At 49.4% G+C, this 17,819-nt stretch overlaps 1 protein-coding gene across 3 annotated transcripts in view; it reads left to right on the top strand.

Moving 5' to 3' along the window:
- The first annotated feature begins 1,541 nt into the window (after nt 1-1,541).
- CHD8 (chromodomain helicase DNA binding protein 8) overlaps nt 1,542-17,819 on the top strand; it is a 134,307-nt gene continuing 118,029 nt past the window's right edge. The window contains exons 1-2 of one of the 3 annotated variants that reach the window (XM_073575487.1): nt 1,542-1,685; nt 14,655-15,442. In XM_073575487.1, the coding sequence (XP_073431588.1) occupies nt 14,783-15,442 (660 nt within the window). In that variant the 5' untranslated portion in view covers nt 1,542-1,685; nt 14,655-14,782. Of the gene's footprint in view, nt 1,686-12,978; nt 13,125-14,654; nt 15,443-17,819 lie in introns of those variants that run through there. The other 2 variants (XM_073575485.1, XM_073575486.1) reach the window with 2 other exon arrangements.

The raw sequence follows: 17,819 nt of genomic DNA on the forward strand, positions 1-17,819 counted from the left end.
GTTTGACAGGAGCGATCCTTCATAAATCCATGTTGATATGGAGTTAAACATTTATTAACACTGAGATATTTAATAATGGTATCCCTTAGAAACCCTTCAAAAATTTTACCCACAACAGATGTTAAGCTTACCGGCCTATAGTTTCCAGGTTCCTTTTTACACCCCTTTTTGAATATTGGTACCACATTTGCTTGCCGCCAGTCAAAAGGAACAGACCCTGTTTCTATAGAGTCTTTAAATATAAGGAATAGAGGCCTGTCTATCACATTACTTAACTCTCTTAATACCCGAGGGTGAAAAGTACCGAAGCATAACAGTACATTTACATTAAAGGGAATCTATCACCCCATTTTAGCCCTATCAGCTGCCGGCACCGCCATCAGGGGCTTATCTACATCATTCTGTAATGCTGTAGATAAGCCCCCCCCCCCCCCCCGATGAAACCTGAAAGGTAAGAAAAACAAGTGAGATTATACTCACAGGGTGGCGTGGTGGGTGTCGCGGTCCGATCCGGCGCCTCCCATCTTCATACAATGCCATCCTCCTCCTAACTTCTGCCGTGGCTCCTGCACAGGCGTTCTTTATCTGCCCTGTTGAGGGTAAAGTACTGCAGTGCACAGGCGCCGGGAAAGGTCAGAGATGTCCGGCACCTGCGCACTGCAGTACTTTACTCTGCCCTCGACAGGGCAAATCAGTACGCCTGCGCAGGAGCCAAGGAAGAAACAAGAAGGACGTCATCTCTAGAAGGGAGGCACCGGATGGGACGGCGACACCCACCTCAACCTCCCCAGTGAGTATAACATCACTTGTTTTCCTTATCTTTAAAGTTACATGGGCGGGGGGCTTATCTATCTACAGCATTACAGAATGCTGTAGATCAGCCCCTGATGGCTGTGTCGGCTGCTGATTGGCCAAAAATGGGGTGACAGATTCCCTTTAAATGCTGTTTATCTGCAGATTACTTCCACATTGGTGGGTACATGGCATTTGTGGAGGGGGTGATGACTGACTTTATGTATATTGATAAAGGGTTACACTGTAATATTTGCATTTGGTCCTCGTTTACATCTCCACTCCGCTAAAATGGGGTGACAGATTCCCTTTAAAGCTCTTAAAGGGGAGGAGACAATAAAGGGATGTTGTATCCCAATCCCCTACAGATACATATATATAATCAGTATATATGTGTAATCCATATGACAATATACAGTGTCTTATACATATGTCCATTTATATATATATATATTTTTTTTTTTTCTGAGTGAAATGATGAGAGCTGTTTTGCCCTTTGCATCCGCTGCTGTGTAATTATGTGCAGTTCGCACTCCACATTCATTCATCTGGTATCGGGCGGCGCGCCGCAGTTTTCGATCAGGCATTCCCGGGACAGCCTAGTGAAGGACCCTTTGCCCTCTTCCGTAGGTACTTCCTGATCAGCGCAGCCTACCCCGAGTGCTTATGACGTCAGCAGCCTCGCCTGATTGCTATGTTTCTGAACCAATAGAGAATGATATAAGGCGGGATTTATGGCTTCCAGCCCGCTCCCATTGTTCTACTATGAGGTGACGTAACGCGTATCTGTACGAGGCTGAGTTGCATCGCACGGCGCGTCCATGCTCGGCACAGCCGGGACCAGCTCATAAAGGGTCAACAGCGGCCGGGATCCGGACAGCGTGACGTCACAGGTGAGACGGGGGAGTTGACGTCACAAAGTGGGGTCACAGGTGAGACGTGGGGGAGGGGTATAGCCCGAGTACGTCTCACGCATATATACAGCCCACTTGCGTGTCCGTAGTGTTAGTGCGCGGCTGAATGGAAGCTGGCGCTGCGCTTTTTGCCTCGTGTGTGTACGGCTGTCCGTGCGGGTACGGGGTGCTGCTCGGCGCAACGCGACAGATACAGTGGGTGGCGGAAGGCGTCGCTGGTGCCATGGGAACACCGTGTGTTTACTGTAATGTTCCCCACAGCATGCAACCCCGATCACCTGGGCGGCAGTGCAGACCCCTCATCTCTGTACCCTCCTGTATATAGGGCCATCAGCGCGGAGCCCCCACATCTCTGTACCCTCCTGTATATAGGGCCATCAGCGCGGAGCCCCCACATCTCTGTACCCTCCTGTATATAGGGCCATCAGTGCGGAGCCCCCACATCTCTGTACCCTCCTGTATATAGGGCCATCAGCGCGGAGCCCCCACATCTCTGTACCCTCCTGTATATAGGGCCATCAGCGCGGACCCCCTCATCTCTGTACCCTCCTGTATATAGGGCCATCAGCGCGGACCCCCTCATCTCTGTACCCTCCTGTATATAGGGCCATCAGCGCGGACCCCTCATCTCTGTACCCTCCTGTATATAGGGCCATCAGTGCGGAGCCCCCACATCTCTGTACCCTCCTGTATATAGGGCCATCAGCGCGGAGCCCCTCATCTCTGTACCCTCCTGTATATAGGGCCATCAGCGCGGACCCCCTCATCTCTGTACCCTCCTGTATATAGGGCCATCAGCGCGGACCCCCTCATCTCTGTACCCTCCTGTATATAGGGCCATCAGTGCGGAGCCCCCACATCTCTATACCCTCCTGTATATAGGGCCATCAGCGCGGAGCCCCCACATCTCTGTACCCTCCTGTATATAGGGCCATCAGCGCGGACCCCCTCATCTCTGTACCCTCCTGTATATAGGGCCATCAGCGCGGACCCCCTCATCTCTGTACCCTCCTGTATATAGGGCCATCAGCGCGGACCCCTCATCTCTGTACCCTCCTGTATATAGGGCCATCAGTGCGGAGCCCCCACATCTCTGTACCCTCCTGTATATAGGGCCATCAGCGCGGAGCCCCTCATCTCTGTACCCTCCTGTATATAGGGCCATCAGCGCGGACCCCCTCATCTCTGTACCCTCCTGTATATAGGGCCATCAGCGCGGAGCCCCTCATCTCTGTACCCTCCTGTATATAGGGCCATCAGCGCGGACCCCCTCATCTCTGTACCCTCCTGTATATAGGGCCATCAGCGCGGAGCCCCTCATCTCTGTACCCTCCTGTATATAGGGCCATCAGCGCGGACCCCCTCATCTCTGTACCCTCCTGTATATAGGGCCATCAGCGCGGAGCCCCTCATCTCTGTACCCTCCTGTATATAGGGCCATCAGCGCGGACCCCCTCATCTCTGTACCCTCCTGTATATAGGGCCATCAGTGCGGACCCCCACATCTCTGTACCCTCCTGTATATAGGGCCATCAGCGCGGACCCCCACATCTCTGTACCTTCCTGTATATAGGGCCATCAGCGCGGAGCCCCTCATCTCTGTACCCTCCTGTATATAGGGCCATCAGCGCGGACCCCCTCATCTCTGTACCCTCCTGTATATAGGGCCATCAGCGCGGAGCCCCTCATCTCTGTACCCTCCTGTATATAGGGCCATCAGCGCGGACCCCCTCATCTCTGTACCCTCCTGTATATAGGGCCATCAGTGCGGAGCCCCCACATCTCTGTACCCTCCTGTATATAGGGCCATCAGCGCGGACCCCCTCATCTCTGTACCCTCCTGTATATAGGGCCATCAGCGCGGAGCCCCTCATCTCTGTACCCTCCTGTATATAGGGCCATCAGCGCGGACCCCCTCATCTCTGTACCCTCCTGTATATAGGGCCATCAGTGCGGACCCCCACATCTCTGTACCCTCCTGTATATAGGGCCATCAGCGCGGACCCCCTCATCTCTGTACCCTCCTGTATATAGGGCCATCAGCGCGGACCCCCTCATCTCTGTACCCTCCTGTATATAGGGCCATCAGAGCGGAGCCCCTCATCTCTGTACCCTCCTGTATATAGGGCCATCAGCGCGGACCCCCTCATCTCTGTACCCTCCTGTATATAGGGCCATCAGCGCGGACCCCCTCATCTCTGTACCCTCCTGTATATAGGGCCATCAGTGCGGACCCCCACATCTCTGTACCCTCCTGTATATAGGGCCATCAGTGCGGAGCCCCCTCATCTCTGTACCCTCCTGTATATAGGGCCATCAGTGCAGACCCCTCATCTCTGTACCCTCCTGTATATAGGGCCATCAGTGCGGACCCCACATCTCTGTACCCTCCTGTATATAGGGCCATCAGTGCGGACCCCTCATCTCTGTACCCTCCTGTATATAGGGCCATCAGTGCAGACCCCTCATCTCTGTACCCTCCTGTATATAGGGCCATCAGTGCGGAGCCCCCACATCTCTGTACCCTCCTGTATATAGGGCCATCAGTGCGGAGCCCCCACATCTCTGTACCCTCCTGTATATAGGGCCATCAGTGCGGACCCCTCATCTCTGTACCCTCCTGTATATAGGGCCATCAGCGCGGACCCCCTCATCTCTGTACCCTCCTGTATATAGGGCCATCAGTGCGGAGCCCCCACATCTCTGTACCCTCCTGTATATAGGACCATCAGCGTGGACCCCACATCTCTGTACCCTCCTGTATATAGGGCCATCAGTGCGGAGCCCCCACATCTCTGTACCCTCCTGTATATAGGGCCATCAGTGCGGACCCCTCATCTCTGTACCCTCCTGTATATAGGGCCATCAGTGCGGAGCCCCCACATCTCTGTACCCTCCTGTATATAGGGCCATCAGTGCGGACCCCACATCTCTGTACCCTCCTGTATATAGGGCCATCAGTGCGGAGCCCCCACATCTCTGTACCCTCCTGTATATAGGGCCATCAGTGCGGACCCCTCATCTCTGTACCCTCCTGTATATAGGGCCATCAGTGCAGAGCCCCCACATCTCTGTACCCTCCTGTATATAGGGCCATCAGTGCGGAGCCCCCACATCTCTGTACCCTCCTGTATATAGGGCCATCAGTGCGGACCCCTCATCTCTGTACCCTCCTGTATATAGGGCCATCAGTGCAGAGCCCCCACATCTCTGTACCCTCCTGTATATAGGGCCATCAGTGCAACGCCCCCACATCTCTACCCTCCTGTATATAGGGCCATCAGTGCGGACCCCACATCTCTGTACCCTCCTGTATATAGGGCCATCAGTGCGGAGCCCCCACATCTCTGTACCCTCCTGTATATAGGGCCATCAGTGCGGACCCCTCATCTCTGTACCCTCCTGTATATAGGGCCATCAGTGCGGACCCCTCATCTCTGTACCCTCCTGTATATAGGGCCATCAGTGCGGAGCCCCCACATCTCTGTACCCTCCTGTATATAGGGCCATTAGTGCGGAGCCCCCACATCTCTGTACCCTCCTGTATATAGGGCCATCAGCGTGGACCCCACATCTCTGTACCCTCCTGTATATAGGGCCATCAGTGCAGAGCCCCCACATCTCTGTACCCTCCTGTATATAGGGCCATCAGTGCGGACCCCACATCTCTGTACCCTCCTGTATATAGGACCATCAGTGCGGACCCCTCATCTCTGTACCCTCCTGTATATAGGACCATCAGTGCGGAGCCCCCACATCTCTGTACCCTCCTGTATATAGGGCCATCAGTGCGGAGCCCCCACATCTCTGTACCCTCCTGTATATAGGGCCATCAGTGCGGACCCCCACATCTCTGTACCCTCCTGTATATAGGGCCATCAGTGCGGACCCCCTCATCTCTGTACCCTCCTGTATATAGGGCCATCAGTGCGACCCCCTCATCTCTGTACCCTCCTGTATATAGGGCCATCAGCGCGGACCCCCTCATCTCTGTACCCTCCTGTATATAGGGCCATCAGCGCGGACCCCCTCATCTCTGTACCCTCCTGTATATAGGGCCATCAGCGCGGACCCCCTCATCTCTGTACCCTCCTGTATATAGGGCCATCAGTGCGGAGCCCCCACATCTCTGTACCCTCCTGTATATAGGGCCATCAGTGCGGACGCCCCCACATCTCTACCCTCCTGTATATAGGGCCATCACTGCGGAGCCCCCTCATCTCTGTACCCTCCTTTATATAGGGCCATCAGGGCGGAGCCCCACATCTCTGTACCCTCCTGTATATAGGGCCATCGGTGCGGACCCCACATCTCTGTACCCTCCTGTATATAGGTCCATCAGTGCGGCGCCCCCACATCACTGTAGCCCTCCTTTATATAGGGCCGGCATTGCAGAGCCTCATCTCTGTAGCACTCCTGTATATAGGGCCACCAGTGTGAAAACCCCCATGTCTCTGCTGTCTGCTTGTATATGGAGCCATCAGTGTGGAGCCCCCACATCTCTCCTGTCCGCTTGTATATAGGACCATCAGTGAGGCAGTGTGGATCCCCCATGACTCTGCTGTCCGCTTGTATATAGGGCCATCAGTGTGGTAGTGTGGAGCCCTCACTTCTCCGCTGTTCTTTTGTATATAGGCCACCAGTGTGGATCCCCCATGTCTCTGCTGTCCTCCTTGATATAGGCCACCAGTGTGGATCCCCCATGTCTCTGCTGTCCTCCTTGATATAGGCCACCAGTATGGATCCCCCATGTCTCTGCTGTCCTTCTGTATATAGGGCCATCAGTGAGGCAGTGTGGAGCCCTCACATCTCTGCTGTCCTTCTGTATATAGGGCCACGAGTGCAGCAGTGTGGAGCCCCCACGTCTTTTCTTTGCTGTCCTCTTGTATATTGGGTCATCAGTGAGGCAGTGTGCATCTCCCACGTCTCTGCTGTCCTCCTGTACATTGTGCACCACAATCACATTTTCCATACGTATACAGTTTACTTTGCATGCTTAAACAATTTTTTAAGTAATTCATTGCAACTCCATACTGTTAAAGGTTAATTTAGGTACATATATTTTTCTTCCAGACAACGCTGTTACGGGGCCTTTCCTTTGCATAACAAATTGACATTTTTAAAGTGTTTTTTTTTTTTTTTTTCCCCAAGTTTGGCATGAAAAGTCTGCACTATACAACCAGTCCCCCATAGACATATGAGGGGCACAAGGAAGAGATCCCACAATGATATTCAATTTAAAAATGTATATATTTTATTAGAAAAACATCTAAAAACAGAGTGAAACAAAAGCAAGATAGCCATGACAGGGGACACCTGGCCAAAAGTAGGAATAAGCTATGACATCATACAGATATTAGTATTGTATGTAGCACAAAACACCTAATATAAATACAAAAACAATGCAGGGATCCTAAATAGATTAATCCCCTAGCAAGGTGGCTATAGTATTCAAACATGAACAATAAATGATCCCAAGGGTGTGCTGCATAAATTATGCGTACCATACATATGTAAACATAGCTCTAATAGTGCTAACAAGCCTCACAAATAGATAAGCCCCATCGCTGTGAAACATGTAAACCTGAATATAATCTGAATATACCACATTCCTGCCGAATTTACATTTGGAGATCGGTTTCCAAACTTATTCGCTAATCACTAGTGATGACCACACTGGGCACAGCTTATGTGCCCCCATGATCCCCATGAAGTGACACGAGATTTTGTAGTTTAGCTGTTTACCAAAACATATTCAAGATACAGTTATATCATCAGTATGGTCTTAGAGTTCATACTCTCAGCTTTAAATGGGATGTCCACTACTAGGACAACCCCTTCTTCAATTAAATCTTTGGCCCTGATAAAATAAAAAAAATAAATAAAATAATTTGGAGTAATGGTTTAGGAATTGCAGCTTTTTAATATGTAGTTGCCTCTTTGTAAAAGGACCAAAAGTAATTGGACAATTATCTTAAAATTCTTTAATGGACTGCATGAGCTATTTCCTCAGTAATCCATCACCAGTTAAATGGGTAAAAGGTCTAAAGTTGATTCTAGGTGTAGCATTTGCATTTGGAAGCTGTTGCTGTGCTGAGCAAAACATGAAGTGAAAAGAGCTCTCAGTGGAAGCGAAACAGGCCATAACTAGGCTGACAAAAGAAAGGCATCAGAAAGATAGCAGAAATGTTAACAATTGCCAAATCAACAGGTTGGTACATTCTGCAAAATAAAGAGTGCACTGGTGAGCTTGGGAACTCAAAAAGGCTGGACATCCAAGGAAGACAACAGTGGTGAATGCTTGCTGAATCCTTTCCATAGTGAAGATAAAAGACTTCACAACTTCCACCCAAGTGAAGAACACTCTCCAGGAAGTAGGTGTTTCAGTATCTAAGGGTCCCGTTACATTTGGCGATGCACCAGTGATCCCGACAACGACACGACCCGGTCAGGATCACTGGTGCATTGCTATGGTCGATAGTGAGCTGCCAAAGAGGCAGATCTCACCAGCGACACAGCAACGATAAGCGATCCGTCGGCGGTCGCTCTTACCTGTGTCGCACCGCAGCGATGATGACGACTTCCGCCTGCGTCCATGCGTCGCTAGTCGGCGCCAGCGGGACGCCAACGAGGAAAATGGCCAGGGCACTTCGAGCGCGATCAGCGATATCCAGCGGGGGGGCCGGTCGCAGGTACGTGTCACACAAAGCGAGATCGCTAGCGATCTCGCTATGTGTGAAAGGCCCTTAAGTCTACCATAAAGAGGAGACTTCAAGAGCACAAATACAGAGGGTTTACCACAAGACGCAAACCATTAATCAATCTTAAAAATAGAAAAGCCAGATAAGACGTTGCCAAAAAATAATTTACAGAAGCCACCTGAGATAAGGAAAAGCATTACTTGGACAGATGAAACTAAGATCAACCTGTACCAGAATGATGGGAAGAAGACAGTATGGAGAAGGCTTTGAATGGCTCATAATCCAAAGAACAACACATCCTCTGTAAAACATGGTGGAGGCAGATGGACAGTGACCCAAAACCTACTGCGAAAGAAACCCAGGCGTTTTTAAGGCAAACAAGTGGAATGTTCTGGCCGAGTCAATCACCAGATCTCAAGCCCATCGAGCAGCATTTCACAAGCTTTAGACAAAACTTAAGGCATAAAGACGCACAAGTGAACAACAACTGAAGTCAGTTGCAGTAAAGGCCAGCAAAGCAAAGAATCACAAAAGAGGAAATCCAGCTTTTGGTGACGTCCATGGCTTCCAGACTTCAGGCAGTCATTTCCTGCAAAAAATTCCTTACAAAGTATTAAAAATGAACATTTTATTTAAAGGGAACCTGACACCAGTTTTGTGACATAGCCGCTAAAAATATCGCCATATTCAGCGTGTGCGCTGCATTCCCTACATCCTTATAGAACCCCGGACTCCCCTTGTATACTCACGAAAACGTTTTTAATTTCTCCTGCACTGTATAGTAATCTTCTCAGACCGGTCCGATGGGCGTGGTTTCGGGTCTCTAGATAACTCCCATCGGCTCTTGCTCGCCGTCCTACTTCATAGACAACGCCTCTTGCGACAACTCACCAATATCGCATTTTGTGCCTGTGCAGTATGCTTTGCCCAGCTGCGGGCAAAGCCGAAAAACAGAAGTGCACATGCGCTGGCAAACGTAGTTCCGGTACATGACCGGAGGTATGTGTGTCGGCGCATGACACTTCTGTTTTTCGGCTTTGCCCACAGTTGAGCAAAGCGTATTGCGCAGGCGCGAAACACAATATTTCTGAGCAGGCGCAATATGTCGCATGACTGTGTGGATCGTTATCCATGACAGGAGGACAGCAAGCAGAAGCCGGGGGGGAGGGATGCAAGAGGCCCAAAACCACGCTGATCGGACCGGACTGAGATTACCATACAGAGCGGGAGACATGAAAAAAAATGTTTTCGTGAATATACAAGGGGAGTCTGGGGTTCTATAGGATGTAAGGAATGCAGCGCAGATGCTGAATATGGCGATATTTTTAGCGGCTATGTCACAAAACTGGTGACAGTTTCCCTTTAAGGTAAAGTTAATTTGTCCAATTACTTTTGAGCCCCTGCAATGAGGAGGCTTTGTAGAAAAATAGTTTCCCTGGATATTTTTATTCAACCTGAAAGTCTACATTTTTTAACTTTTTGTACAGTATTGCACGTCGTAAACATAAGATTTTCTTTTCCCATGATGATGGCATCATACATGGCACGTCCAGGACAGGTGTACTGTTGGCCGGCTCCACCACTACATGACCTGAGGAGCCCTGGCATGTGGCTTCACCATACACTATATGGCATGTAGTGTCAGTGTGTACCCAGTGTGACACATCCAGGACAGGACCCACCAACTACATGACATGAGGAGCCCTGGCATGTGGCTTCACCATACACTAATATGGCATGTAGTGTCAGTGTGTACCCAGTGTGACACATCCAGGACAGGACCCACCAACTACATGACCTGAGGAGCCCTGGCATGTGTCTTATCTATACATTAAATGGCATGTGTCTTCTCCATACACTATATGGCATGTAGTGTCAGTGTGTACCCAGTGTGACACATCCAGGACAGGACCCACCACTACCCGGCATGAGGAGCCCTGCCATGTCTTCTCCATATACCATGTAGTGTGTACCCATTGTGTAGAGCACAGATCACACTTGGCACATCCAAGACAGGACCCACCACTACATGACATGAGGAGCCCTGGCATGTGGCTTCACCATACACTAAATGGCATGTATTGTCAGTGTGTACCCAGTGTGACACATCCAGAACAGGACCCACCAACTACATGACATGAGGAGCCCTGGCATGTGGCTTCTCCATACACTAAATGGCATGTAGTATCAGTGTGTACCCAGTGTGACACATCCAGGACAGGACCCATCACTACATGACCCGAGGAGCCCTGGCATGTGTCTTATCTATACATTAAATAGCATGTGTCTCCTCCATACACTATATGGCATGTAGTGTCAGTGTGTACCCAGTGTGACATCCAGGACAGGACCCACCACTACCCGGCATGAGGAGCCCTGACATGTCTTCTCCTTATACCATGTAGTGTGTACCCATTGTGTAGAGCACAGATCACACTTGGCACATCCAGGACAGGACCCACCACTACATGACATGAGGAGCCCTGGCATGTGGCTTCACCATACAGTAATATGGCATGTAGTATGTACCCAGTGTGTACCCAGTGTGACACATCCAGGACAGGACCCACCAACTACATGACATGAGGAGCCCTGGCATGTGGCTTCACCATACACTAAATGGCATGTAGTGTCAGTGTGTACCCAGTGTGACACATCCAGGACAGGACCCACCACTACATGACCTGAGGAGCCCTGGCATGTGACTTATCTATACATTAAATGGCATGTGTCTCCTCCATACACTATATGGCATGTAGTGTCAGTGTGTACCCAGTGTGACACATCCAGGACAGGACCACCACTACCCGGCATGAGGAGCCCTGACATGTCTTCTCCTTATACCATATAGTGTGTACCCATTGTGTAGAGCACAGATCACACTTGGCACATCCAGGACAGGACCCACCACTACATGACCTGAGGAGCCCTGGCATGTGTCTTATCTATACATTAAATGGCATGTGTCTCCTCCATACACTATATGGCATGTAGTGTCAGTGTGTACCCAGTGTGACACATCCAGGACAGGACCACCACTACCCGGCATGAGGAGCCCTGACATGTCTTCTCCATATACCATGTAGTGTGTACCCATTGTGTAGAGCACAGATCACACTTGGCACATCCAAGACAGGACCCACCACTACATGACATGAGGAGCCCTGGCATGTGGCTTCACCATACACTAAATGGCATGTAGTGTCAGTGTGTACCCAGTGTGACACATCCAGAACAGGACCCACCAACTACATGACATGAGGAGCCCTGGCATGTGGCTTCTCCATACACTAAATGGCATGTAGTATCAGTGTGTACCCAGTGTGACACATCCAGGACAGGACCCATCACTACATGACCCGAGGAGCCCTGGCATGTGTCTTATCTATACATTAAATAGCATGTGTCTCCTCCATACACTATATGGCATGTAGTGTCAGTGTGTACCCAGTGTGACATCCAGGACAGGACCCACCACTACCCGGCATGAGGAGCCCTGACATGTCTTCTCCTTATACCATGTAGTGTGTACCCATTGTGTAGAGCACAGATCACACTTGGCACATCCAGGACAGGACCCACCACTACATGACATGAGGAGCCCTGGCATGTGGCTTCACCATACAGTAATATGGCATGTAGTATGTACCCAGTGTGTACCCAGTGTGACACATCCAGGACAGGACCCACCAACTACATGACATGAGGAGCCCTGGCATGTGGCTTCACCATACACTAAATGGCATGTAGTGTCAGTGTGTACCCAGTGTGACACATCCAGGACAGGACCCACCACTACATGACCTGAGGAGCCCTGGCATGTGTCTTATCTATACATTAAATAGCATGTGTCTCCTCCATACACTATATGGCATGTAGTGTCAGTGTGTACCCAGTGTGACACATCCAGGACAGGACCACCACTACCCGGCATGAGGAGCCCTGACATGTCTTCTCCTTATACCATATAGTGTGTACCCATTGTGTAGAGCACAGATCACACTTGGCACATCCAGGACAGGACCCACCACTACATGACCTGAGGAGCCCTGGCATGTGGCTTCACCATACACTAATATGGCATGTAGTGTCAGTGTGTACCCAGTGTGACACATCCAGGACAGGACATGAGGAGCAGGGTCGGTATCGCAGCACTGCCGCCTCAGCCCCGGTCCTTGTGCACAGCTGGCGGTGTTTGTGGTCGCGGAGTAACCTCGCTCCTGTGGGCAGGGCCGGTGCTTGTGCCGCACACAGAGGCGGACTCCCGGGGCGGTGCTGTCGCCGCTGTGTATGAGCAGCCAGGGTGACGCTCTCATTCATTCTCCGGCGTTCCGCTCAATGAAATCGAGACTGGTTGCGCTTTTTCCTTGGATACGGCTAGGCCTGAGTGTGATGGGCGGAGCGAACATCTCAACCTAACCTAGCCCATTGCTGTTGGTGTGATTGACGGGGCAGTTGACCAATGGCTGCGCGCCGCTGCTGTGCGGGCGGAGTGTGGCGCTGCTTAGGTTGCGCTGTGTGTATCTGTGTTGGGAGGAGAGAGCTTGGTGTGCAGCAGTTAGCATGTGTGTATCCCGGACACTGCATGTGCGGGACTGTCCGCTGAGTGACCACAGGGCATGTGAGTGCGTGTCCGCCGGCCCGGCCTCCATGGCTCCTGAGGATACCAGCTCATGGCGACCTGTGGGCTGTGTGAGGTGCCGGGGCTGCTGAGGAGGTGAGGTGATGTACGGACTGTCAGTGTGTATGTGTCCCCTCATGGACCGGGCCTTACTGTTACTTTGTCCCTTCCTCAGTGATGTCTGGCCCCAGTTCTTCCACTTTCTTACATTTTCCTGGAATATTGGCTTTCAGGATCTCTGTTTGCTGTCTGTGGACGAGAGCGTGTGTTTCCATTCAGACCTGTGGCATTCCAGGTGTTGTGAAACTACTCCTCACTAGGGCATGCTGGGAGTTGTAGTTTCTCCAATGCTGGAGCATAAAAAGGTTGCTGTTGCCTTGTTAGCGCCCGCCGCTCAGCTTGCTATAAGGCTCTGTGCTCATGGTGGTTTTAGGCAGAAGCCGCTGGAGAGCATGCACATGTTAGTTTCTATGTAACACCGCCCAGTTGTGCGCGGATCTTCGGGTTTCTCGGCTTCTAACCACCTTGCACGGTGACCTGACCGTTCTTCAGGCGTTTTCTGCTCGGAAAATGCTCCATACTTACAATACAAGTTGTTGGTTTTTTTGTTTTTTTTTTCTCACCATTTTCACTTTAAAAAAAACTCTCATTGCTTAATAGAATAAAAAAAAAAACACCTAAAGACTCCAACACTCTGAGAGAACGTAGAAAAACAAAGGAAACGTCCAAAAATCACTAGAAAAAGATGCTTCAGGTTTATAAAGCTCCAAAGAAAAGAGCAATTCTTATAGTGTTTTCTGCTGTAATAAAAGGCCGTTTGTGGCCGTCTGGTAAAGACGCAGTGTACACAAGCCTTGCACCAGCTAAGATGTCGGATGCAGAGTATTCTAGCTCGCAGAGCTACTATTGGTTACTAGAAAGCCGCTGGTCGCCTCTATATTACTCATATACTTTGGATACAGGTAAGAAAGCTTATGGCGGATGCCGTACAGTGGCCTTCTCACACCTAGGACCCCAGTGTAAGAAGCTATATACTAGGAAATGTATTTACAGTATTTGTTGTCCTATTTCATGTACCAGAGGAAAAAAGTGCAAACCCCCCAAATTAACTTCTAACCGATGAAGGGGAGGTCTTTGGATCAGTGTAACGCATGCATTGGGAGCTTTCAGTCTTGCATACAATCATTACCCACACATTGTGAACAGAGACTAAGCTGAACGTGAATTGTGTTCACCTTTTCCTCTTGTGCTCTGTTAACCTGAAGTGTAGCCACTACTGTCAGTGTGTGCGGCCGTGCGCTGCGCCTCCTAACGCTAGTGTGAAACTAGCCTTAGGAATGTCTTTGTATAGTTTGCCCATAGCCTGTTATTTCCTTATACTGTGCTAAAAAGTTGTTGTTGTCGACTATCATAAAGTTCATCATAATGATTTTTTTCTCTCTTACTTTTTTTGTTACCTTGGGGATGAGGGGCGCCCAGAGGTTAAGGGGTGTAAGGGCAAATTTGGCTAGTAATCTACTTTGAGGACATATGAATTAATTGGGATCTGTTTGAGTGGAGCAGAAGATATTTGGTTGTAATATGACATGAGATGCTAATTAAATTTGTTTTCCATTCTCTCCATAGACCATCATACTGGCGGCTTCTTTCACTTAACATGATCCTGTGACCTGAAGTCCACTTTCGCCTGCTCTGAATTCTTGGGGAAGGCTACTTGCCTTCCCCACAAAGCTTGCCTTGAAAAGAAGTCCAAGATGGCAGACCCTATTATGGACCTTTTTGATGACCCAAATCTATTTGGTCTGGATTCTTTAACCAGTGATTCATTTACACGTGATGGACCAGACACCATGGATGAAGCCCTCGGCTTGGGCAATGTTCTCGAGCCTTTAGAACAGCTCACGACTATCAGATGTGGAGAGCAAGCAATTCCAGATGGAGGCGAGCAGCAACTAGAGCCACAGATCCTGCAGGATGTTCCTGTCACTGTTGCTCCAGTAGATGCAGTGCTTCAATCCCAGCCAGTTACTATAACACAAACTATAAACCAAGGCAATCCCTTTATGGGAACTACCACGAGTGGACCAGCAGTTCCTAAAATCATGATTCTGAAAGCCCCACCAGGAATGTCAATGAGTGGTTCTCCCGTGACACAGATCCAGGCACTGGCACCAGGCCAGGCAGCTAATGGAGGCAAGGTGACATTTGCTAAAGTGCTTACGGGGACCCCCTTGAGACCTGGGGTGTCAATTGTATCTGGGAATACTGTGTTGGCCAAAGTTCCAAATCCAGCTATCGGAGGACAACCGGGAATGAGACCTGTGCGACAGTTATTACTTCAGCCAGTGCGGACGTCAGCAGCCAGTGACACGGGCATTAAACCTCCAGTCACCTTGACCACTGTGCCTCAGCAGGTAAAGTATGGGAGATTCTTGTACGTGTTTTTTGTGTGTAGTCTCGGCTGTTTGGCAGAGCATGGTGTGACCCTTTGCTCGCTTTACATACAGAATATATATGGGGTAAAGCAGCCCATGTGGTGTGGAATCTCGCCTGAATGCTTGTCGTGTCACGTCGGTAACAAATGAAGGGCATGGAAAGTGCGGGACCAGTCATGTATTAATGCTGGTGGTACCTCTAGATAATCTGCTGTGGGTATTCTGTCCTGTACTGGGTTATTGTCTGGGGGAAGTTCTAACATCATCATTGTACAGGAAAGGTTGTTCACTTTCTAATATTTGTTGTGTATTACCGTATTTTTCGGATTATAAGATGCTACGGATTATAAGACACACCCCAAATTTTGAGGAGAAAAATAGGAAAAAAACTTTTTTTTAATTAAATGGTAGTGCTTCTTATAATCCATGCATCTTATTGATTACCAGGGGTGGTGGCTGCGGTGAAGCGGTGTTCCAGGGTCGCTGCTGGAGAAGGCAAGAGTGGAATGTTGCTGCAGGTCGGGATGAGGGGGTGTTCCGATGTGCGGCGCGCCGTTCTGTCCCCCGACGCTTGTGGCCGCCCTCTGTCCGGTGCGGGGGGGGGGGGGGGGGGGGGGGGGGGGGGGGGGGGCTCTGCCGAAATTTTGTGAAAGGCCAGAGGCCCCCGCAGTTCGTCCATGCTTTCCTGTGCGGTGGACTCTGGGACAATGGCCGACGGGGCGGTTTGCATGGGCAGATGGAGATCTCGGCATCAAGATTTTGGGAGATGAGATTTCAGCGCTGAGATCTCATCTCCCGAGATCTTTGTTCCGAGATCTCCATCTGCCCATGCGCCGCCTCCCTACGGCCATTTTTCCCGGAGTCCACCGCACAGGAAAGCATGGACGAACTGCGGGGGCCTCTGGTCTTTCACAAAATGTCAGCAGAGCCCCTCCCCCCACAGCATCGGACAGAGTGCGGCAGCAGCACTGATAAGTTATATATCCGCAGTATAAGATGCACTCCCATTTTCCCCCCAAATTTGAGGGGAAAAAAGTGCATATTATCTGAAAAATATGGTAAATTTGTCAAGAATTCTACTTGCTGTTAGTGAATGGGAAGATTTCTGTTTATGTCCATGGGCTGAAAACTCGTACATACTGTATATAGCGTGGGGTTGACATCAGTGTTTTCATGTACGATATTCAGTATTAGGAACAGAATTCATGTCAGGGATGGATCTGTCACATGTGGGACAGAAGGACCCCATTGACTTATGATGGGGTCCTTCAGGTTTCTTTCATAGCATTGGTCATTAAAGTGAACCTGACAGCACATTCTGCCTGTGGTTCTGATAGCTGAAATCATATAGCCCGTGACGGATATATGCTAAGTACAAGTGCATCTCACAAAATTAGAATATCATCAAAAAGTTAATTTATTTCAGTTCTTCAATACAAAAAAGTGAAACTCATATACAGTTAGGTCCATGTATATTTGGACAGAGACAACATTTTTCCAATTTTGGTTCTAGACATTACCACAATGAATTTTAAACAAAACAATTCAGATGCAGTTGAAGTTCAGACTTTCAGCTTTCATTTGAGGGTATCCACATTAAAATTGGATGAAGGGTTTAGGAGTTTCAGCGCCTTAACATGTGCCACCCTGTTTTTAAAGGGACCAAAAGTAATTGAACAGATTAAATAATTGTTAATAAAATGTTCATTTCTAGTACTTTGTTGAAAACTCTTTGGCAATGACTGCCTGAAGTTTTGAACTCATGGATATCACCAGACGTTGTTTCCTCCTTTTTGATGCTCTGCCAGGCCTTCACTGCGGTGGTTTTCAGTTGCTGTTTGTTTGTGGGCCTTTCTGTCTGAACTTTAGTCTTTAACAAGTGAAATGCATGCTCAATTGGGTTGAGATCAGGTGACTGACTTGGCCACTCAAGAATATTCCACTTCTTTGCTTTAATAAACTCCTGGGTTGCTTTGGCTTGGGTCATTGGTCGTCGTTTCATACTACAGATGGACAATCAGTTTGACGGCATTTGGCTGGATCTGAGCATACAGTATGGCTCTGAATACCTCAGAATTCATTCGGCTGCTTCTGTCCTGTGTCACATCATCAATTAACACTAGTGACCCAGTGCCACTGGCAGCCATGCATGCCCAAACCATCACATTGCCTCCGCCGTGTTTTACAGATGATGTGGTATGCTTTGGATCATGAGCTGTACCACGCCTTCGCCATAATTTTCTCTTTCCATCATTCTGGTAGAGGTTGATCTTGGTTTCATCTGTCCAAAGAATGTTCTTCCAGAACTGTGCTGGCTTTTTTTGATGTTTTTTTTTTAGCAAAGTCCAGTCTAGCC

This window comes from Dendrobates tinctorius, unplaced genomic scaffold (assembly GCF_039654945.1).
Source record: "Dendrobates tinctorius isolate UK_male_01 unplaced genomic scaffold, ASM3965494v1 ptg000044l, whole genome shotgun sequence".
Lineage (NCBI taxonomy): Eukaryota > Metazoa > Chordata > Amphibia > Anura > Dendrobatidae > Dendrobates > Dendrobates tinctorius.